At 42.8% G+C, this 25,108-nt stretch overlaps 2 protein-coding genes and 1 long non-coding RNA gene across 3 annotated transcripts; all 3 read left to right on the forward strand.

Annotated features, from left to right (window-relative positions):
• Window positions 1–1,632: 1,632 nt before the first annotated feature.
• Window positions 1,633–14,004, forward strand: LOC310876373 (fibronectin type III domain-containing protein 7-like; the record flags this gene model as incomplete). Its single annotated transcript, XM_083789901.1, has 11 exons — window positions 1,633–1,761; window positions 3,416–3,682; window positions 4,108–4,365; window positions 4,544–4,801; window positions 4,961–5,218; window positions 5,567–5,824; window positions 6,369–6,626; window positions 7,057–7,314; window positions 11,244–11,501; window positions 13,618–13,679; window positions 13,990–14,004. Exons 1-11 carry the CDS (start codon window positions 1,674–1,676, stop codon window positions 14,002–14,004), a joined length of 2,238 nt encoding a protein of 745 aa, XP_083646027.1. The 5' UTR covers window positions 1,633–1,673.
• A 2,796-nt stretch (window positions 14,005–16,800) lies between these two features.
• LOC310876629 lies at window positions 16,801–20,153 on the forward strand. The gene is made up of 4 exons (XR_014570739.1): window positions 16,801–16,947; window positions 18,640–18,818; window positions 19,310–19,474; window positions 19,821–20,153. It is a non-coding gene; the product is annotated as an uncharacterized lncRNA (long non-coding RNA).
• A 51-nt stretch (window positions 20,154–20,204) lies between these two features.
• LOC310876374 (adhesion G protein-coupled receptor F4-like) lies at window positions 20,205–23,458 on the forward strand (the record flags this gene model as incomplete). Its single annotated transcript, XM_083789902.1, has 3 exons — window positions 20,205–21,281; window positions 22,352–22,390; window positions 23,417–23,458. The coding sequence occupies exons 1-3, from the start codon at window positions 20,262–20,264 to the stop codon at window positions 23,456–23,458; spliced, it is 1,101 nt and encodes a 366-aa protein (XP_083646028.1). The 5' UTR covers window positions 20,205–20,261.
• Window positions 23,459–25,108: the final 1,650 nt, after the last annotated feature.

The raw sequence follows: 25,108 nt of genomic DNA on the forward strand, positions 1-25,108 counted from the left end.
AGCGCTGGATCTCAACATTGGGTATGGACACTTACAGGACTGCAACTTGAGGCCCCCTTTTCCACCATGGTTGAATCGGTTGCGTTCTTTTTACCCACCTAATTTTGAACCAAATTAATTTGTTCAGATCCAGAACCAAAAAGACTTGTTCTTCCCCAGAAGTGGGAACCAAAATGGGCGTGTCACTTCTCTATTCAGGTTGGAAGATACAGAGCAGATATGATCTAAACCATCATAAAGAACGTAACCGGTTCTAGAACCAAAGTTATATTGGTGGAAAATGACTTATTTTGTGCTATTTACCCCACATAACTCAAAGACATTGTGGACAACACTAGTCTTCCTATAAGAGTCAGTCTGGGCTGTATTTTGCGTGTCAGGTCTTATTACTTAACTTAATACCTGGAGGTGTGGTCAATGCTCTTTGGCCACTCAGAATAGCCAAATGGCATTAAGTAATAAGACCTGGTACTTAAGACACGCAAAATACAGCCCAGTGACACAATAAACATCACAGAAGTCAATATAACCTTCATAGATAAGAATATAGTATGTTTTGAGTTTCTATTATTGCACATCAGTTGACTGTTAAAGCAAAAGCAAGGTACACATAATCACATTAAAGAACATCATCAAGAAGATTGTGGTTTATATGACAAGAGTTGGTTATTTATACTGACAAACTTCTGTAATCAAATGACTTTTTGTGTACTATTCTGCGGACCACAGAACTACCACAACTCTATGAATACATAGTTGAAGTTGAGATCAGCACTGTTGATGTTGAAGTGTTAAAGCAACTGAAGGACATCGTGGACAACACTAGTCTTCCTATAAGAGTCAGTGACTCAATAAATCACAGAAGTCAATATAACCTTCCTAGGTAAGAATATTCTATTAAACTTTACAATTCATTTAGAAGTTAAAGGAAATAAAAATGGTGCCCTTTGGAAAATACCATACATGCGAACGATGCTAGTCGGGAACAATGCAAGTTGGAAAACATGCCCCCACAGTTATGCAATACCTGTATACAATAGAGTTGTTCCTGTCTGTCTGTCTGTCTGTCTGTCTGTCTGTCTGTCTGTCTGTCTGTCTGTCTGTCTGTCTGTCTGTCTGTCTGCCTGCCTGCCTGTCTGTGTCCCTTTTATTATTATTAAGTTGTATGTTGATTGAAATGTCAGTCTCAAGTACTGTTCCTAAATATTCTATGTGAAGCATTGCATATCGAATCTGAGAACAGGTGAGAAGATGTTCACCAAAGGCGCCGTAATTCAGATTTTTATATGTTATAGGTCATAGATATGGAATGCATAATTGAGTAAAGGGAGGAAGGAAGAAATACGTTGCTCCATTTCTCTTTATTCATTTAGAGATTCAAATCATGGTTATTTACATTTTGCTTCATATCTTGAAGCCCAGTTAGATTTTTTCTTCTTAACTCATCACATTATTGCTTTAATCAAAAGCATGCTTAACTTTGGAATTGTCTTCTCTTTGTAGTGCCATGTGTTCCTACCAACATCTCTGTAGCTCCTGAATGTATCAGTAACAGTGCTGTTGTGTCCTGGTCTGGCCACAAAGGAGCAGTACAGTACTATGTTTCTGCCTCAAGTAGTCAAGACAATGCCACCTGGCTGTCCTCTGAACTCCATTGTACTCTTACAAGCATCATGTGTGGCACCACCTACACTGTAGACGTTAAGGCTATCAATGGCAACTGCTCCAGTATCCCGAGTCTGGCCTTGACATTCAGCTCAGGTAGGAGATGGAGAACGTTACATGCACCCACACACGCACACGCGCACACACACACACACACACACACACACACACACACACACACACACACACACACACACACACACACACACACACACACACACACACACACACACACACACACACTAGGGCATTAACATAATAATCGAATAGTCGACTAGTCGACTAGCAAAACACTAGTCGACACTGTTAATTGACATCCGATTATTCGCTAATATTATTTTTTATTATTTTTAATATTTTTTTTTTTTTTGCTTTTCTACAGCAGACATGCAGGCATGCAGCTGTGAGCTAGGTTGTTTTGTTGGTAGTTCGCCAACTTCAGTACTAATCCATTCCTGGCTGATTGTTTTCATATCATACAAGCCTACTGTACGTGGGTTTTGCCGTCACCCTCACTCGTCTGACTCGTGTAGGTGTGGTGGGCGGCGTATCGGCGGTGGCACTAGCAGCAGTCAAGACAGTTTTTCTTTGGGAAAAGCATATGTGATATGCCTCATAGGCTCATAAGATCAATGGGGACAACTACAGTGTGTAAATACGTTTACTATTGGTGAGTTTATTACTGTAGTTTGTTCAACAAGTTAGATTGGAGACGTGTCGTCGTCCGGTACAGTAAAGTATAGCAGGAGTTCCTCCTCGCTCTGCCCAATAGTATCCAGTTTGGTGACAGTCAAACTACAGTAGCTCTTGCCGTGATTTCATGTTTCTTCATGCTTATCCAACAAAAGTCTGCGTGCCGCGTGTGGCATTATTAAAAACAAACAGCGATGCCGCACGATCATAGTTCTAATACGTAGCCGCAAAAGACTCGCGATGGAGTTAAGTAGTTGATCATCTGATTCATAGCCTGGCAGCCTGCTAGCTAGCAAACCTCCTCCTTGCTTGTAGCTCCTTCTAAAAACCAAAGGAACTGTGATTGTAACTTGTTGTTGAACATTTAGGGTTGTATGAAAAACATCGCATGGTTCATTGCCCCAGTCTCCAGTCTCCAAACATTGTGAACAACGTAACATGCTATGTTGCTCCATAGAACGGTCTTGTGCATAAAAAATAGCAGATCTACAAGCTCACAACGCGTCCATCCGTGAGTCATTGTGGACTTGCAACTTTGACTTGAAATAGCTGAGCTAATTTCGGCCAATCAGAGCGGCATTCAGCGTAATCTAGTAAGAGTGGCAACACTCGCGTTGACTCCCACTGTAACAATGGAATGCGGAAGTGCTCATTCTATCTCAATGGGATAGTTCCAATGTTTGGAACTATAGCCCATAGGAAGTGTGTCGCCACTCTCTTAGTACTATTCCACTCGGCCTGCATTGATAGTGCATTCACCGCTCTGTTTTGCTTCGCTCGCTGGCTGTTTCATAACACGATGTTTTAATGCTTGATTGGATGGAATAAATATCATATTTTACCGCCGACTAATCGACTATAAATCGATTTTGATGGTAGTCGAGTCGACTATCAAAAATCACGTTTGGTTAATGCCCTAACACACACACACACACACACACACACACACACACACACACACACACACACACACACACACAGACTTCTTGTAAACCTGTGATGTGACAAAAAAGATGATTCTGATTAACTTTCTCACTCTTTTTCTTTATCTTCCCAGCCCCATGTGCTCCATATAATGTTACTGCCAGTCTGGTGTGTCCCAACTCAACCCATGTGACCTCACTGACCTGGGTAGAAAGCCCCAGTGCCACAGCTTACAATGTGACAGTGGTGGGCCAGGATGGACAAATACATGACTGCAACACCAACAGTACCAGCTGTCAGATACCCAACATGCACTGTGGCCAGAACTTCACCATCACAGTGACACCATATGCTGACTCATGTGTTGGGAATCCCAGCATTCCTCTTCACTTCAGTGCAGGTACACAGAGAAAACAATATGTACTAACTATAAAGGTGCAATTTTGGGAAATTGAAAGTGTGGTTGCATTGACACGAGTCGCGAGGAATCCACTGGGAACTGAATTCTGTCTTACCATTATATATTTAATATATAATATTATATTATATATTGCGATATCATGTGAATCATGACAACAGTGACAACAGTCACAATGTGTGAAACATGAAAAAAAATCTCGGACCGAGAACAATAATGTGTTGCCTATAGCAACCACACTAATATGAGTAAAGACTATGCACTAATATGAACAATCTACAACAGACTCATTTGATAGTCTAATTAAGATGTTCAGCATACGTTTTGTACTTTTGTTTGATCAATTGAAGCACAAATGAAAGAGAATAATCGTTCTTTCTCTCCACTTCTTCCCTCCATCTCTCCAGGTCCCTGCGCCCCCAGTAATGTTTCTGTTTCTGCATCATGTGGGGCTAGCACAGTGTCCTGGTCCAATGTTTCAGGAGCAGACGTGTACATAGCAACAGCAACAGGACATGATGGACACAACCACACCTGCAACTCAAGCATTGCAAACACCTGCTCTTTCACTGATCTACACTGTGGTGAAAACTACTCTGTCAGTGTTGTAGCTGTTGACAGAGGTTGTCACAGTGAACCAAGTTCAGCTGTGGAACTGAAAACAGGTGAGATGATGGTCACTAACGACTGTGTAATGCTGACCGGAGCATTTACACGTTCTTCAGTACGATATAATTTAAATGTTGGTATCAGGATGTCTGACTTAATTACTAAATGCATTACTTAATTACTCATTTAATTCCTGTGAATACATCAAATATATTTACCTCTTTCTCTTCCTAGTACCATGTGCCCCAGTGAATGTTAGTGCCAGTCTGGCGTGTCCCAACACAGCCCATGTGACCTGGGCAGGAAGCTCCAGTGCCACATCTTACAATGTGACGGCAGTGGGTCATGATGGACACATACATGACTGCTCCACCAACAGTACCAGCTGTCACATACCCAACATGCACTGTGGCCAGAACGTTACCATCACAGTGACACCATATGCTGACTCATGTGCTGGGAATCCCAGCCTTCTTTATCACTTCGGTGCAGGTAAAAAGATGGAACAAGGCTTAATTACTCTAAAGGCTATGTACTAATTCTAACAACATCCAAAACAGAACATTTTGAATGGTCTAATTGCAATTTGCATGAAATACATGAAAGACAATAATCTTTCTTTCTCACAATTTCTTCCCTCCATCTCGCCAGGTCCCTGCCCCCCCGGTAATGTCTCTGTTTCTGCATCATGTGGGGCTAGCACAGTGTCCTGGTCCCCTCTACCAGGAGCAGATATGCACATAGCAACAGCAACAGCACATGATGGACACGAACACACGTGTAACGCAAGCGTTGTAAACTCCTGCTCTTTCACTGATCTACACTGTGGTAAAAACTACTCTGTCAGTGTTGTAGCTGTTGGCAGAGGTTGTCCCAGTGAACCGAGTCCAGCTGTGGAACTGAAAACAGGTGAGATGATGGTCACTAATCGTTTTCTTGACTTGTTGTGTCATAAACTTAAATTGATTAAGTGTCTTAAAATCTAGATTAAGATCAATGCATGAATTGAGTGAAGGGAGGAAGGATTGAACATGTTTGCCACCCCCAAATTTAAAATTATTTAAGAAATATGAATACAAAGAAAACACTTTGCCCTATAGTCTTTTCCCCCATTTATTCTATGCGAATCAGAGATTCAAATCATGTTGTGACAAAATTGTCAAATGTTTGTTATTGGTTTCCTTAAGTTCATTGGAGCATAGTATTATTGTTTCTGTACCTATAATGTTTAACTCTGTATCCATGCTCTCTTTGCAGTGCCATGTGTTCCTACCAATGTCTCAGTAACGCCTGACTGTATCAGCAATGCTGCTGTTCCTGTATCCTGGTCTGCCAGCAAGGGGGCAGTACAGTACTCTGTTTCTGCCTGGAGTAGTCAAGGCAATACCACCTGCCAGTCCTCTGGTCTCGACTGTACTGTTAACATCACCTGTGGCTCCAACTACACTGTAGATGTGAAGGCTATTAATGGCAACTGTTTCAGTGACCCGAGTCAGCCCCTGACATTCAGCTTAGGTAAGACATGGATAACTTAATTTAGGCAGCACTAAATAGTTACCAAATACTCTGTAATGCTGCTTTGGCCACTTGGGTCTAGTAACCAGGCTCTCCTCGGGAAGATTTGAGTCGAATGAATTAATTCAAATGTAGGTAGGCATGAATGACATAAATTAATCTGATAAAGGAGCGGTTCCCAACCTTTGAGACCCCCGTCTTACATCTGACAAAGCGGAGACCCCCAATACGTGTGCACATGCACACGTACATTTGTCAGACAAGTTGAACACTTAATCCCAAACCTTTTAAAACATTTTAACCATGTCATTAGTGTGCTTCACAAGGATGTTTCCTGTGAAAGTAGGCTATCACTTTGTGCAACATGTTTAAAAGGTTGGAAAAATAAATACGGCTGAAAGTAGATGAGAAGATTCCTTCAGGTTCATTTTAGCAATGTGATGACTGAACCTTGAGAATGTCATGTGTCTTCTTCTTATTCCCTACATAATGTAAACCTTTCACTCTGTTTTTTCTTTTCCCTATTCCCTCTTTCTCTTCCCAGCCCCCTGTGCCCCGGTGAATGTTAGTGCCAGTCTGGCGTGTCCCAACTCAGCCAATGTGACCTGGGTAGAAAGCTCCAGTGCCACAGCTTACAATGTGACAGCAGTGGGTCAGGATGGACACATACATTCCTGCCACACCAACACTACAAGCTGTCAGAAACCCCTTATGTACTGTGGCCAGAACTATACCATCACAGTGACACCATATGCTGACTCATGTGCTGGAAATCCCAGCATTCCTCTTCACTTCAGTGCAGGTACACATGGAGAACAGAATATGTTCTAACTAGAAGGGTGCAATTTTGGGAAATTGAAAGTGTGGTTGCATTGACACAAGTCACGAGGAATCCACTGGGAACTGAATTCTGTCTTACCATTATATATTTAATATATAATATAATATTATATATTGCGATATCATGTGAAGCATGACAACAGTGACAGCAGTCACAGTGTGTGAAACATGAAAAGAAATCTTGGGCCGAGAACATTAGTGTGTTATTGCCTATAGCAACCACACTAATATGACTAAAGACTATGCACTAATATGAACAATCTACAACAGACTAATTTGATAGTCTAATTAAGATGCTCAGCATACGTTTTGTACTTTTGTTTGATCAATTGAAGCGTGAATGAAAGAGAATAATCATTCTTTCTCTCCACTTCTTCCCTCCATCTCTCCAGGTCCCTGCGCCCCCAGTAATGTTTCTGTTTCTGAAGAATGTGGGTCTAGCACAGTGTCCTGGTCCCCTGTTTCAGGGGCCGACATGCACATAGCAACAGCAACAGGACATGATGGACACGAACACACATGTAACTCAAGCACTGCAAACACCTGCTCTTTCACTGATCTACACTGTAGTGGAAACTACTCTGTCAGTGTTGTAGCTGTTGACAGAGGTTGTCACAGTGAACCAAGTTCAGCTGTGGAACTGAAAACAGGTGAGAAGATGTTCACGAAAAACACTTCACTAGGAAAGACCAAACATCAGACATGGGAACCCTTTAAGATGGTTTATTGAACGAGGGTGGAGAATGGTCATTGCTGTCACGAATGCCATTGCATGAAGTAAGAAAGCGGGGTATGGTTGTACAACATAAACATCCATTGCATACAACATGGTGGGCCAGCATGGTCGTCTATGAGTGCGCTCTGGCATGCGAAGCATGGGACGCGCAGTATATACGGCCATGCATGGCAGCAAGGTCGTCCATGGGTGCGTATAGTGCGAGGCACAGAATTACGCACGACATGAACGGCCAAGCTTGGAATACGTAGTGAAGCAGCATACGTAGTGAAGCAGCATGGTCGTCTATGAGTGCTCCTTATGCGAAGCATGGGGGAGCAGTATAAACGGCCAAGGCTTGGAATACTTAGTGAGGCAGCATGGTCGTCCATGGGTGCGTATAGTGCGAGGCACAGAATTACGCACGACATGAACGGCCAAGGCTTGGAATACGTAGTGAAGCAGCATGATCGTCTATGAGTGCGCTCTGGCATGCGAAGCATGGGACGCGCAGTATAAACGACCAGGCATGGAATACATAGGGAAGCAGCAAGGTCGTCCATGGGTGCGTATAGTGCGAGGCACAGAATTACGCACGACGTGAACGGCCAAGGCTTAGATGAATACATAGTGGGACCCGAGGTTCGAGGGGGCGGACCCAGATACTTTGGCTTAGGGGTCGAGGCGTGGGCCTGAGTGATATAGTAGAAACCCCAAAAGTATCATTCTAAGTATACCAGACCCTGGAACGGTGGGCGTCGTGGAGGGCGCGTTGGAGCAGACGTAGCTGTGACGGGCCTGGGAAGACCTTCGGGCCGAGAGTCTGGGTTATGTGGTCGGGAACTCCCTTGTTGGAGCTGTGACGCGGCTCCAGTTCTGGAGGGGTAGCCGAAGGAGTGTTCCGGGGAGAGTCCTGGTCGGCGGGGACCAGGTGGAGGTAGGAATGGAACCAGGAGCGGATGGCGACTGAACCGCTGTTGTTACGAACCCGATGGCGTGCGTGCTGGGCGTGTCGGGTGAGTGGGTGGTTAAGGGGGCTCATTGGGCTGAGGGAGGTGTTGGAGATGCGGGAAACCCAAAAGAAACAAACAGGAGAACATGGCTTCGAGCGTGGCATGGTGAGGGGCCTGAAGCCGGTGCGGAGGATGGAGCTGTTGTGGGTTAAGGTGTGGGGGGTTGGTGTTGAGGAGATGGGCGTTTGGCCTGCTTGTCGGTGCAGGTGGGACGGGAGTGGGAACCGCCGCAGAAGGTGCAGATGTGGAGATGGCGGCATGCTGACAGGTCGCAGCCTCTTTCATTGAAGTTATTGCAAACCGTTTTGGTGCCGACAAAGACAAGTGGGCGGCCACGCATGTCTTTGGCCTTGGAGGAAGTGGGGAAGACCTTGCTGGAGGTGGTGACGCTCAGTAGGGGGGGGGGGGGACGTAGCTGGTTTGGTGTGCGGCGTGAGGGCGGGGCTCTGGAGCTCTGAAGGTGCAGTGGGTGGTGGGATGGGTGGGGCAGTTGCAGAGACTGCATGCTTCGGAGGTTTTGCCGGCAAAAATCCTGCAGTATAGCTCCAGCTCGAGGGAGCCCCAGTAGGTGGTGGTGTTGAAGTGTTGGAGTCTGGAGGCGGCCCTGGCGGAGAACTGACGGTGATACTCGTAAAACAAGCTGCCTCCGAACCGTGTGCAGAGGTCCATGCAGATGTAAAGGTGATCGTCCAGTTCTTGGCGGCGGGAGGGGAATGAGGTGCATAGAATGTCTCTGAATATTGAAAATGCTAGGACAAACTCTGTGGGTGTGAGGACGGAGGAAGTGGATGGGGAGAGGTCTCGGAGGGTGATGGAGATTCCTCCGAGATCTACTGACCGGTGTTGGGCTGTGCTGGCGGAGGGGCGTATGAGGGATGAGAGGTCGATGTCCGTACCTTGTAAAATCTGTGAACGGAGGTGTGAGGGGACCATGGGGGCGTTGAGAGCGATGGCGGATGGCGGGATGGGTGCTGGCGTTGCTGTGAAGAGGGAGAAGGAGGGGTGGGGGGGCGGTGGGGAACGCTGGGTGGGGGGGGAGAGAAGACACGTTGGTGTGTGGGGCGCTAGGTGCTGCTGGGGGAAAACCTAGGATGGCTGGGGGGAAACCTAGGGGGGATGGGGTTTGGTGATTGTACTGAAAGGGGGGGTGGAGGTGGGGTGCTGCTGCCTGCTGGAAATGGGGGGGAGGAACGGGTTGGGCATGGGGGAAAGAACCAGGAGGATATAGTAATGGGGAGGTGTGAGGTGGATGGAAAACGCTGGCCGTGTGGGGGGTGGAGAGAGCTGAGGTGGCTGGAGCTCCTTCAGAGGGGGGGTGGGGGTGGAGAGGGTGGACGTCTGGAGAAAAAGGCTGCCTCTGAAATGTCACGGTGGCCGCGGGACGCTGCGTGGCAGCCTTCCTCTTTCCGCGACGTGGCAGAGCTGCCTGCCGCGTAACGACGCCACCTCTCGGCCGAGCGGGTGCCTGCTGGGCTTCTCCTGGGCTGGGAGGGCGACGCGTGGCGTCACGACGGTGCGACGGACCTGCACTGGCTGGCGAGGCTGGTGTTGTTGTTGTTGTGGTGCTGTTGCTTCGTTGTGGGATGCGGGTGGTCGTGAGAAGGTTGAACAAGCTGAGTTTCCTTGCGGATCTGCTGAAGGGGATGCCTTTGGCGATGAGCGCCCGTTGTAGTCCGACGACAGTCCAGTCCGACACGATGGTTGGTGCTGAGTTGTTGGAGCCGCGCGGGGAGGCGGCGGAACGGTTCTGCTGTCCGGCTGGGGAGGGATGTGAAGCCTCGCGAAACTCCCGGGGTGTCCGGAAGAGGTCCTCGTCGTCCGAGGATTGATGGCAGTGGCGACGGGAAGAAGAGCGGGTGGAGTGGTGCTGCTGGGCTGGTGCCGGGTTCTGCTGGTGGACGTGGCGAAGAGTGGTTCGTCGGGAAGGACGTGATCCGTCACGTTGCTGGTGTTCATGGGTCTCCGGGGCGACGGCGGGATCGGCGACGGCGTCGGTGTGGTGAGTACCAGTAGCGGGTCTGGCATGGTGGTCGGAACCGGGTCTGCGCTCGGCGGCGGCGTTGGGTTCGCTGGCGCCGGCGACGGGGCCGGTGGGTGGACCCTCGTAGTCCGAGTGGTAAATGTTGGGCTGAGAGGCCATTCTGGGCTGATGGATTAGGCGTGAATGTTACGCAAAGTTCAGGTTGGGCAGGGCTGCCAAGCTGAGAGAAGATGCTGGTATCTATACTAACATGAGAAAATAATACGCGATTATTTCTCGTGTAACGTATGGGTGTGCGTGTTTACAAGAAACTGGCACAGGGCACTTTTGACGGTTGAGTTTAAGTACCCACGGTAATGGGCGACGTAGGAGTGGCCAGGCTAGTTGGAAGTGGGTGAGTCGTGGCATGGTTGGCAAGGGCGGAGTATTGGTTGGCAAGGGAGGAGATGGCAGGCAGGTGGGTTGTCTTCTGCTTGGCCAAACCTCCCGAACCTTAGTTGTTCCAACTCCATTAATGCTGCTTTTTACCTGTTGGGTCGTTTGAATTAGGTGTCAATTACATTTTATTAAATGGCTTAAAATCTAGATATAGATTAATGCATGGAATTAAATGATTAAGTGGAGGAAGGCAAAAATAAATTAACTCCTAGACAATGTAAATTCCTTTAAAATTATGTTTCCACTCGGAAAACAATCTGTTTTATTTTATAACACATTGCCATGTTACCCCTTAATATTTTGCAGGATCAAATCTTCATTTACAATTTTCCTAATGGTAGTCTGGAGCCCTGCTACATTGATTTTTATTTTCTTGTTACTTCATTATCAAAGTTGCTGTACAATGTTTAACTCTGTATCCGTCCTTTGCAGTGCCATGTGTTCCTACCAGCGTCTTGGTAGCTCCTGACTGTATCAGCAACACTGCTGTTGTGTCCTGGTCTGCCAGCAAGGGGGCAGTACAGTACTCTGTGTCTACCTGGAGTAGTCAAGGCAATACCACCTGCATGTCCTCTGATCTCAACTGTACTCTTACAAACATCACCTGTGGCTCCAACTACACTATAGATGTAAAGGCTATTAATGGAAACTGCTCCAGTGACCCGAGTCAGCCCCTGACATTCAGATCAGGTAAGACATGGAGAACATATACTGTAGGCCTGTGTATGCACAACAAAGGCCAAAGGCAACGTAATGCTGCTTTTGGATCGTCTTCACTTAAGAAAGATTTAAGTCGAATCAATGGAAGTGAATGAATTAATGAATATGTTACATTTCAGCAATGAGAAATTCAGATCCTTCCTTCTTAGGATATCATCTTAAAGTGAACATTTTATCCTCAATAACAACACTCCCCAGTGAGTGTTAGTGCCAGTCTGGTTTGTCCCAACTCAGCCAATTAAAATTAAAATATTCTCCACACACATTGGGTTCAGTTCAAGGAAACATGAAAGAGAATAAACTTTTATTTTACTACATTTCTTACGACATGAGACACTTAATATATAAATTAATATTAGAAATGTTTCTAGACCTTCCTTTTCCGTGGTATACCGGTAATTGTGTTGCTAGAAAACCCTGCCCCCAAATTGATTTGCTGTCAGCTACTGATATTCACAAACACTGCAAATAAACTTGGGCCCATTTAAAATGTTTAGGTTGTAATTTCTGAGTAAGTAGAGAAAAAATAATCCCGCACACACTGTCTTCACTTGAGTTTAGATTTATTGAGCAACGTTTCGGTCGTCAGACCTTCATCAGGCATAAAGAAGAACTGACAAACAGTCAGTATTAGCACCAACCAACAACATTATTAACCAGTAAGTGAGACATGAAGCTAACATATGTTTTAAAAATAGATGAAACCTTTTATATTTATTTGAATTAATGTAAATAATTATACTTATACAATTATATATATATATATATATATATATATATATATATATATATATATAAATATAAATATCCTTTCTTAATGCAGTAAGTGAAACATAGTGGATCGTGGGCCTCTTGTACCTAGGCTCAGGCCCCCTAATATTAGCTGTGACACATACAATTTTAGGTGTACACTGATGCCACTTTTACATGACCAAGCATGAGTACTTTGGAATCTGCCCAACATGCCTGTAATTCTTGGTTATGAGATCTTAAAAGCTGAAGCATCCCACCCAATGTGATGTGAGAGTTCAAACTGGTCGACACAAACTCTGGAGTCCATTCAGTATTTAAGTCCGACGTCATTTTGTAGTGCTACGTTACGTCCGGGTCCAAGTGGCACCAGCTCCCGTCCGCATCCCATTGTAAATTGAATATCTAAACGCGTGAATCTTTTTAAATTGACGTTATTTTTCAGAAAGGAAGCCATAGAGGGTTAAAATGGGTCTTAATGCTTCCAACTCGAGTGGAATTATTAATGTTTTGTAGGCCTACAAGTGTCCATGACAACAAAAATATATGATGTGGAGACAATAAAGACTATTATTATCATTATTATTGAAGGTGGCAACAGTCCATTTGCTCGGTAAAATATTTCGGGGGATATTTACAATGTGTGCAGGCTTGAGTATGTTGAATCTAGTTTGCATTAATGAGGATTTAGTTGACACAATCAAATAAAATGGCGATAGTATTCCATGTGGGGCAGACGGCCTGTCACAGCCAGATTTTGGAGAGCAGCGCAGCTTTGTTGTTGCGAGGAAAGCGGTAAAATGAGACTTTCGTGGTTGTTTTCGTCTCAGATTTAGTCCGACGGAGCGTCACAGTATAACTCCATGGGGACACAAAAGCGACACAAAAGTAGGACCCGGAAGTATCTCAGGAGGGGGCGCTCACGTCACAGCTAAAATACTGAATACCTTCCAGCATCAGGGTCCGGAGCTCTCCAGTGTTGCTAGCTGCGCTGTCACACTGCAGTGTCTACATAGTAATTAGTGCGCCTCCTTCCCTCTCCTAGCTGTGTCAGTTTGCTCAACATCATCACCTGATACATAACTAATAATTAAACTTTACCTTATTAATGTCAACTGAACAGTTACTTTTTAGTACATGGAAAACAAACTTAAAATGTATTTTCTGCAATACAACAGCACAACACCAACATTTTTAATCTGAAACACACCAACTGATTTTTTTCAAATAGAAACATGTTTTGCACTTTTATTACGTTCACAGTACAATAACAGCATTATGTATCCTCCAACAGCAGCAACACCACCACCACCACCAACAACACCACCAACAACAGCAACAACAGCAGCAACAACAACAGCACCACCACCAACAACAACACCACCACCAACAACAGCAGCAACAACAGCACCACCACCAACAACAACACCACCAACAACAACAGCAGCAACAACAGCAGCAACAACAGCACCACCACCACCAACAACAACAGCACCACCACCACCAACAACAGCACCTCCAACAACAGCACCACCACCAACAACACCACCACCACCAACAGCAGCAACACCACCAACACCACCACCAACAACAGCACCACCACCACCAACAGCAGCAACACCACCAACACCACCACCAACAACAGCACCACCACCAACAGCAACAACGAGTATGTACATCATGTCTTGCCCTCTTCTTTATACTATAGCTTTTGACTAAATAATAACTACAGTGTATCCATTGGAATGCAGCTTTTTTACAATTCATGAAAGTTTGAACATCATTGTCCACCTTGGGAATGTATATCGTTGCTGTCGGGCAGAAACCTTATCTTCATATTTTAACCTTTTGTGTTTAATTTTTCTCGTGAATCTCGTAAATTAACACGCTACTTGATTACACTACACTACTACAGTGTCACACAAAAGTATCGTGAAACGACACGTTTTGACCATGTCGATCTGCTACTTTTGAATATATTTATATTTTAATCCTGAAAAGTAACAGTTTATTAACTCCATTGGAATTATGAGATATCCACCCGACAGAGATGATATGGTTATTGCATAACTACAGTATAGGCTACTGTCTTTGATTTTATCTTCGCCCAGAATGGATCATGGAAGTTAGTCTTCAAAGGGCTTTCACAGATGATTTAAATGATGAAGAAAGTACAGGATTCCAACATCTTAAAAAACGTATGGAGGTCCTGGTAAGAGTGTGTGTGTGTGTGTGTGTGTGTGTGTGTGTGTGTGTGTGTGTGTGTGTGTGTGTGTGTGTGTGTGTGTGTGTGTGTGTGTGTGTGTGTGTAAATCCATCATATTGCTGTGTTCCTGTCATTAAAAGTATCATTTAATTTGCAGTTGGAGGAGACTTACAAAAACAGCATCACAGCATTCATTTCTATTAAAGTAAAAAACTTTAGGTACAGTATTTTACAGCAACAAATACAGCAATTTAGATGTACTGTAGGGCTGTGCGACGCATTTATGTTCTCAACTTTTTCCTGGTTTGTTCTTACTAACAGACAAGGAAGCACTATTGTAAACTACGTTTTGCAAACATCATCTGTTAATGAAACGGAATTATTCAAAGCAAATGCAGATCTTTTACCTGCCTTGAAGAAGGGAAATCTGCCTGCAGAAGGCCCAGTTTTGACAACTTACCAGAGTACGTTTTTAAAATAAGCTTCAGAAAAATGATGGAATCAATTTGGAATCAGATAGTAAAAAGATATCAACTTATCCTGTTCCCTTTTTCCCAAGGTACAAAAGAAATCATTTTTCCTGAAACGTACACTGGTCAAACCATAAGCATGACTTGCACTCCTGAGTTTCTGGCCAAAGTTACTAGTTGGAAGTGGGAATTCAATGGGAAGGATGCCACAAACTTTAAAAGGTTTGAAGTCTCTGGTAGTGGCCAGACGCTTACAATTAAGAACGTTATTGCTCGTGATTCGGGTAAGTACCAATTGCTACCGTAACTTTTAATGACCAATCACAAGTCAATATCTGTGCAATGCAGCCACAGTTCATGATAAGTTTGAATAATACAAAATGAGTTGTGTTCTGCACTACTTCTTCACTATGACCACACACACACACACACACACACACACACACACACACACACACACACACACACACACACACACACACACACACACACACACACACACACACACACACACACGCGCGCGTGTGCGTGCATGCTCCCCTTTCTCCCTGCTAATTGTGCCATAATAATAATAAAATGTTGCAAATGTGCCATTTTAATTTTGAACCTGTACATGTAAAAGTTGTACTATTTCACATTGTACTGAACTAATTCAAGCTTAATTTTAATCTCAGGGTATTATAAATGTATCCTGGAAGATAAGGTTCGAGCAAAGAGATTCGTGCAGGAAGGATACATGAAATCTGATGTCATCAAAGAAGCTCCCAACATACGAGTCAATAGCACTTACAACATCCCCTGTAAGGGAGGTTATACTCAAGACCTCCCTTGTTGCGTGCAAAGTCCCTATAAAGTCCAGTGGAGGAATGAGTCCGAAGTGGACTTACCTTCTGTTACGAGTGAGTACGGATGAGGACCCAAATGCAGGCGACAGTAGGCAGAGCAATAAACAGGGCATAAACAGGGCAAAGGAGGCAGGACAAAAACACAGAAACCAGACAGGAACTCACACTACAGGGAACTACGAACCAACAAGAACATAATGCAAACACAGGACTTAAATACACACAGGATAACAGGGCACAGGTGGAACCAAAATAATAATCAACACTAGGATAGGCTGGGGGACTAAAAGGACACAGGTGGAAACACTGACAAATTACAATAGGTTAGACAAGGTAAGTAACAGTAACTAGGAAGACAGGAACACTAGGCACAATACTACAAAATAAGAAACACAAAACCAAAGAGAACAGTCAGGAACACATGAGCAAATACATACAAAACATACTGAAATCAGTGAAATGACAGAAGTACAAATTAAAGTCCAATATCAAATTAAGGACAGTCAAAGTTCACGGTCCGAGGAGCGGACCGCGACATAAACTTAACATAGGTACATAGGCAACAATTAAACGGAGGCTAAAGCGTATCAGCGTAGATATAGAGGTTCCAATTTAACGGAGCTAGATACTGAGATGATACTACTAGACATGATACTACTGACATGATTCTGCTGACATGATAATGACATGTTACTAGACATGATACTATACAATGATACTGACAATGATATTGACATGATACTGACATGATATTGACAAGATACTCAAGTTCCTTCAGGTAAGAATGAATTGGCGAGGCACATCAGTGTCTTCCAGCCGGAACCAGTCTTTCTCTCTTGCTCGACTTCTTGTCTCTACTCTGTCTTATCTAATAAAGCATAATTTAGTCTTACAAAAGGAAAAAATAATGGCTCATCACAGTGCACTTCTGGGACTACAATAAAAGCTATACACACAGCTGTCTGTAATTCACCAATATGATTAAATGTTCACAGATAACCAAGGTCAAGAAGATAATTTCTGCATTATCTACAATTACATAATTGGAAACTGCGCAGGTGATGTCGAAAAACACTTCACGTGTTATGCGACTGGGACCAACACCATTTATAAAAAGACAACTACTCTGAACATCTTCCGTGGGAGTAAGTCAAGCAATTTACTGTCTACAGTTGGCCTGGGGTGGAAATTCAACCCAGGAGCTTCCCACCATACCAATAGGAACATTTGTAATACAGATTTTATTAAGGGACCAAGAAGTCACGAAGAAGGTCACTTATTGTTTTTGGGTTTTTTCTCTTCTTCCGCCAAAAATAGCACTTCTGGCTGAATCGTGCAGTCGGTCTTCGCGAAACGTGGTAATCTGGTAGAGGGCCATACCAAACGGTGACTATGCGAAGCCCATGATGATTGGCCAAATGGTGGCGCTATGGCGCTCAATTGAAAATGCTAACTTTGAACCTGCATAGCTCATGAACCGTTTGGCTGTTGGCAATGACACTTTGATACACATACACGTGTCTCCTCATGCCGAACAACTTTCGTGTTCTGACTTTTGACCTCTGACCTTTAGAATCTAAAGTTTAGATCACCTGCCATTTTGAATTATATGATAAACAGTTAAAATGTATCTACTCCCAGGATCTTTGCTCAAAATGCACGAAAACTTATACACGTGAACTTTGGACCTATACGGACAATAAATCGTAGTACATTTCTTTTAAGTGAAAAATGTTTTTATGAGCCAATGAAAATTGCTGGTTTGTGAAAATTCTTCTTTTGTCCCGAATACATACATGCAGCGTCATATGCTTTTTCAACTGTACAGTATGGTAGAGGGTCATGCCAAATAGTACTTACTCCAATAGGTCAAAGGGGAGCGATATGGCAATTTTTTGAAAATTATACCTTTTGAACAGGCATAACTCATGCCTCGTTTGTCGAAAAGTCATGGCACTTGTTTCCACTTGTTCCTTGACTCATGGGGAACACATGTGTCACTTTGATCAGTAAGCTCCGCCCTCAGATCTTCTGCCACTTTGAGCAGTTTAAAAAACGCTTATACCTGATTTTCTGCCAGATTTTTTTTTTTTAGCAATTTGCATGAAATGTTCATTGTCTCTTTGTAGCTCAGACTGCTCAGTCAGTAGAGCTCTTGCCTTTGGACCACAAGGTTGTGTTCGAATCCAGGTACTGTCAACTCAGCTTGTCAGTCTTATTTGTGCATATTGTTCTTATTGCGCATTGTCTTCTTTCTTGGTCCCGCCTTATCGCTGCTTTTGACCTGACTGTTAGATCACCCGCCATTTTTAATGATATGAAAAACAGTTAAAATGTATCTCCTCCCAGGATCTTTGATCAAAATGCACTAAAACGTCTACACGTGAACTTTGGACCTATACAGACATATTATCGTAGTACATAAAAATAATGACGTTTTTATGAGCCAATGAGAATTGAGGGTCATGCCAAATAGCACTGAAAGCGTACAAAGAGAAGTTTGTACGTGAAAACACTGTAGTAATGGATAAAGACCAGGACATGATGTTACTGTTTAGAATGAGTCAACTGACTGTGTCTGCATATAGCTCAGTCGGTAGAGCTCTCACCTTTGGACCACAGGGTCACTGGTTCAAACCAGGTAGCGACAACTCAGCCTGTGATTCTTATTTGTGCATATTGTTCTTATTGTGTATTGTCTTCTTTCTTGGTCCCGCCTTATCGCTGCTTGCAGCTATATTTATTATTATTATTGTTGTTGTCATACAACGTATGTATTATTGTTGCAGTCATAACATTTGCATGGAAATAACTGGATTATTTGCACTTGGCACAAGGTCCTACATGTAATGATGAGGAGTATGGTAGTGGACGAGAAGGAGACATATCAGAACGAACATGTGGTCCTGGCCAGGTTGGAAAAATACGCGCCGAATGTGTGGGCAGTGGACAATGGAAACTTCTGGAGGATAGTTGTATTGTAACAGAAATAGGAGATCTTCTGACTGAATCCCAGGTAAAAGAGGCCTTTTTTTAAATCTTTATATGGAATACAACCACATGAAGGGGAATCACTTTCACCAGTGGTTCTCAAAATGGGCTCTGAGGACCCCCAGGCGTCCTCGAGGGTGTTCCAGGGGGTCCCCACCAGTGAAATGAGTTAATTTAATCTGTTTAGCCACTATAACCCTACACAGCGGATATTTGAAAATAGCTGATCTACAAGCTCATAACATGTTGGGATACTTGTTGGGAAGTTATAAGTCAGGTACTTTAAAAAAATTACTTTTTTTTGGAATGTGGAATATTTGTTGAAATGGTTTAACAACAATTATCTTGTATGAGGGTCTTTGGGACAAGATATTTCCAGATGGAGCCCGATCCACTGATTATTAATTTGGGGGTTCTTGACATTTGAGAACCACTGGTAACAGTTCAGAACCACTGGTAACAGAATGTTCTTGGTTGGTACCATGCAAATGCAATTGACATGTTTGATTCTTTTAGGATTTGGTTGCGGAGACAGTTCCAGAATTTGTGGGGAATCTAACTAAGGTGGCAGAAGCACATCAAACAGAAATTACTGATTCGAGTGCAACCATATCTGCTATTATCAACATCCTGGACAACATTGCAGATGTCGCCGTTGATGTTGATGAGATTGTCATGACGGTAAGCGGTGGAAAGAAATCCCCATATAGGTTGCTATATGCCTCGCAGCCCTCGATCGCCTCAAAAATATACCTATTAAGGCCTATTAAAGAAAATATATAGAATGTTATTATGGAGTAGGTGAATCATTCTTACTTTCATGGTAACCTAATAATCTCAGTTTAATGAAAATAAGAAACACTAGATGTTAGACCTGTTGTTCATCACTAAAACACCCAATTGAGAACCACAGGCGAGCTGTATTATGTCACATTGTACTTTGCTTACAGTATTATGCAATATTTTGTAGCTTAAAACAAGATAAACATGTTATCACTCTAACAGAGAAATGCCGTTTTGTCTGCAGGATATCCTGGAAATAGTGGATGTCATCATTGATGAAGCAGCAACAGAATCCTGGTCCATTTTAAACACCAACAAAACCCTCAATGTCAGCTCAAAGTTTCTAATTTCATTGGAAAGTATCACCGACGCCTTGGAAGGGGAGTTTAATATATCAACCGAACTCATTCTGCTGGACAGAACAAGATTCAACAACTCGTACCAGGCGGACATTAACTCTAGTGTCACCCTCAACATTCTAAACACCAGTGCTACCAACCTCTTCATTACCACCATTGTCTTCCCCCTCAACAGCATCCTGCCTCCCAGGAATGTCAGCTTCAACGCCAGCAGCTTCAATACCACTAGCAACGAAACCAGCTATGAGAACACCATCAATGGCAGCAGCTTCAATACCACTAGCAACGAAACCAGCTATGAGAACACCATCAATGGCAAAGTTCTGATGGTCAAGCTGAACACCACGGTTGAAAATGTGATAATAACTTTTGACAAACAAAACACGTCGTTGACATTGAGCCCACAGTGCGTCTTCTGGAACTTTGCACTCTTTGATAACCTCGGCGGATGGGACCACGAGGGGTGTGCTTTTGTGTCAGACATAAATTCTACCGTCACCTGTAACTGCACCCACCTAACCTCGTTCTCAATTCTTATGTCGATTGACATTCCCCCAGAAATTAACTTCGTACGGGACATAAGCTGGCACATTGGCGTAGGAATATCAATGTTATGCTTGGTCATTTGTCTCTTCGTTGAGAGAGTCGTTTGGAAGGAATTGACCGGAAAGAAAAAGACCAGAAACGAAGAACTTTCACACATGCGTCATGTTTGTATTGTGAACATTGCGGTGTCTCTGCTCAAGGCAGAAATCTGGTTCATCATTGGATCAGCAATTGCTGACAACCCCCTTGAAAATCCAGGGGAAGATGACAGAGTTCCAGTCGCTCCATGCCGCACAGCAACATTTTTTATACACTTTTTCTACCTTGCCCTGTTCTTTTGGTCGCTTGTGAATGGCCTTCTCCTGCTTTACCATCTCATCTTCGAGTTCTCCAAACCGTATAAATCAACCATGCTGGCCTTCGGTTTCTGTTTGGGCTATGGAGGCCCTTTAATTATAGCAGTCATCACCATTGCCTCTACAGCGGGCAACAATGGCTACATCAGAGGATACAACGCTTGTTGGCTAAACTGGCACAAGACGAAAGCCCTACTTGCGTTTGTAATTCCAGCCTTGACCATTGTTCTTATAAACGTCATAATTCTAATGGTGTCCTTGCACAGAATTCTGACTGCTGGCCACACAGATCAAAAGAAATGTGTAATTGTCATCGCAAAATTCTTGGCCTGTTTAATTTCTCATTCATTCATTGGAATTACTTGTGGTCTGGGAGTGGGAGCTATGACAGATCCATTAAATATTGGAATATATAAAGCCTTCGGATTCTTCAACTCATTACAGGTAACGAAAAAACATATAGGCTAATTTAGCGATGATTTGATTGGCTGAGGATACATATTGCGGATAAAAAGAGGGCAGACAATTTAAGACGCAAATTGTGATTGTCCGGAATCAGATGTATGATGATAAGAGCGCCCCTCACTTCACACGGGTGTTATTTGTCAGAAATGCCCCTGTTGTCCAGTTTCCCTCCTCTCTATCACAGTCTCGTAAATCATGTTTTGGGGTGAGCATTCGGCACAACTGCCAATCAAAGTGACTGTACTGGCCATTACAAGGTTATAATAGTTAACTAAAACTAACTAAAAAACGAAAACTAGAATTAAAAAAAACATTTTAGTTAACTGAAACTAATAAAAACTAAAACTAAATTAAAAAACGATAACTAAAATGAAACTGTATTGTGTGTCCTCAAAACTAACTGAAATTATAGACAAAATACGCTTAGTTTTAGTTTTTATCAATATGTATATGCCTTTCGGATATTTATATTATAATCCATTATAAAAACTAGCAAACCCGCTCTAAAAACTAACTAAAACTAACTGAATTAGAAAAAAAATATGTAAAAACTAACTAAAACTAACTGAATTAGAAAAAAAATATGTAAAAACTAACTAAAACTAAACTATAATGAAAAAAACAAAACTATTATAACCTTGCTGGCCAATCACAGTGCGTCTTTTCCGGTACTTGGCTAAACACATAACAGCATAACATCTGTTTAGCAGACTGTGGCGGCTCATGTGGGACAACCAAGGCATGGATGTTTGTAATAATAACACATTCATGAAACAAGCAAAAACAAAAAAAACACATTTGACCGCAACAAATTGCATAAAAGCAATATTACTTGCCTTGGCTCTATGCTATGAGGTCTGCTGGGGAAACTTAAATTCCGCAAAGTTATGGCAAGAGTTGTGACATTTTTAACCAAGTAATTATTGGGCAAAAAAGGTCACAAACAAACAGTTTGGGCATGAATTTATAGGCCTACTATACATTACTATACTGATGTATACAACCATCAATAAAACACTTGTCTTTATTTATTTATTTATTTCATTCAGGGTTTCAGCATTTTGTTTGGGACACTGTTGGATCCAAAGGTATGTTGTAGTATACAAATAGAACATACACTAATGCAGATGCATACTAAACTATATTAAAATAAAACATTTGAAAAAAAGTATGTATTTTATATACATGTTGTATAACATTCAAACACTCTGCCTACAGACCCGAAAGGCCTTTTTAAAAGTAAGTCGAGGATGTGCAGGACGTACAGGCACCATGATGACCGGCTCCTATCCAAAAACAGTAAGTGCATTTGAAAATCAGTAGTTTTTAAAACCACAGTTAGTTCCACTAGCATCAGTTTGCCATTTGACTTTTCTTTTGCAGTTTTCCCCCATTTTCTTCAAATTTATTCGCTGGTGTGAAATTGGCCTAATGTGCACTGTCAACCAATAACAACCAGTAAGACGCCCTGGCTGAGCGCGAGAAGCGACCTCGCCCTGAAGGGCAGGGTCGTGTGCAAACTGGCACTTTGGCATGGGGGGTCAGATCAACATATGGAATGAATTCTGTACTGGCCATATATGGAGCGTGTTTTGAGTGTTCAGGGTTTGATGAGGTCAGATCAACATATGGAATGTCAGAAGAGGTCAGCTCCATATATGGAGATCTAAGTGTGGCAGCAGGGGCAGTGTCTTGAGTGTACAGGGTTTGATGAGGGCCCAGGTAGGGCCAGGCCAAAGTTTTCGAGTTTTCGATGAGGTCAGTGCCGTGATCTTCATATATGGAGATAGCCATATATGGGGCATCAACCATATATGAAGATGGCCGTATATGGAGACTCGACCATACAGTATATGGTGGTGTGACGTGTCACAAGGTGTGATGTCACGAGGCGTCATGAGCTGACAACCATTATGAGTGTGACCTGACTGACGGACAGGTTTTCATAGTAATCCTTCTACCCTAATATAAATCCTTCTACCCTAATATAAATCCTTCTACCATAATAGAAATCCTTATACCCTAATAGAAATCCTTATACCATAATAGAAATCCTTATACCCTAATAGAAATCCGTATACCCTAATAGAAATCCTTCTCTTCTACCCTAATAGAAATCCTTCTCTTCTACCCTAATAGAAATCCTTCTACCCTAATAGAAATCCTTCTCTTCTACCCTAATAGAAATCCTTCTACCCTAATAGAAATCCTTCTACCCTAATAGAAATCCTTCTACCCTAATAGAAATCCTTCTACCCTAATAGAAATCCTTCTACCCCAATAGAAATCCTTCTACCCTAATAGAAATCCTTCTACCCCAATAGAAATCCTTCTACCCTAATATAAATCCTCTACCCTAATAGAAATCCTTTTACCCTAATAGAAATTCTTCTCTTCTACCCTAATAGATTTTTTTTTCTTTTTTTTTTTTAGTTTATTTGCACAATAAAAAACAGTACAAAAAGGTAACATCAATAGAAATGTGAGGTGTGTGCAGGTGAGAAAAGAAACCCAGGGAGGGCTTATATGAGGTTCTCACCAAAGTTAATATACAATTTAACAATATTAAATATATAATATAATATAATATAATATAACATAATATAATATAATATAATATAATATAATATAATATAATATAATATAATATAATACAAATAAATCATAAATTAATACCATGGCGAGCGCAGCGCACACCAAATTTTGGGGTTGTAAAATTATGTTTTCCCAAAGTTGCCTTTACCGAATGCGTGTCAATCCATGCTTCATTTTATAGAAGCAGCTTTTGAAGTTATGTTGTATTATATTGCTAGTCTGGCCAATCAATAAATACTGTGAAATTACTGTAGGGCTTGCCTTTACAGCCACACGGTGCATAGCAACAGTGTGTTAAAGTAAAAAAAACAAACAGAGGAAGACACTTATAGGCATGTAGCCTTCAGTAGTCCATTATGCACCTGCATTATAAGGTTGCAAGTGAGAACAAAAGTCAATTACAAGAGAACCCATTGGTTTTGGCAACTAAAATGGGACAGTGATAGGTGGGCAGTGGGCACTATATACAGCTCCGTCTCACTGAATTAGAATAGTTTGTAAAAGTAGCAGAGCAGGACTGCAGGAGCAGTGGAGCACCGTGCTACGGTGCTACTGCTCTCTCTCTCTCTCTGAGCGCACCACTCAGCGCAGAGCATGCAGACAGTGGGGGGTGGGAGGGGCGAGCGTGCACACTAGCTTCTTAAAGAGACAGGCTGCATTTTCACGGATTTGGCCATCATATCGCTACACATACTCCCGTCTTCCCCTTAAATATTTATTTTTGCGAAATCTGCGCTGATCTCATAAAAGAGCGCTATGAAATACTGAGGACAGAAATCCGTCCCCAGGACGGAGAACTTTAAGCCCTGAGTGAAGTACAGTACAGTGAAGTACAGTTGAGTGCAGCACAGTACAGTAGAGGACAGCACAGTACAGTGGAGTACAGTACAGTACAGTGCAGAGGACTACAGTACAGTACAGTACAGTACAGAGGAGTACAGTATACTATTCCCGCTAGGTTACCACATTTACGACATCCAAGCAACTTATGATGTATTTAGAAACATGCTTGCCATGCTTGCTTTTATACGGAAATAAAAACAAGCAAAACAAACAATAGGGCCACTCAGCCAGGTTGTCAAGTTTGCACTGGATATATGAAAACATCATGGGTTGCCATGTTTGCTTTTCCAAGTAAAAAAAACAAACAAAAAAACAGTATTGAGTTTCGCCCTCTCGCTATTGCCTTCTTCCCATTTGCGACGTGTGGT

Source organism: Protomyctophum parallelum (genome assembly GCF_964188405.1).
Source record: "Protomyctophum parallelum genome assembly, chromosome: 19".
Taxonomy (NCBI): Eukaryota; Metazoa; Chordata; class Actinopteri; order Myctophiformes; family Myctophidae; genus Protomyctophum; species Protomyctophum parallelum.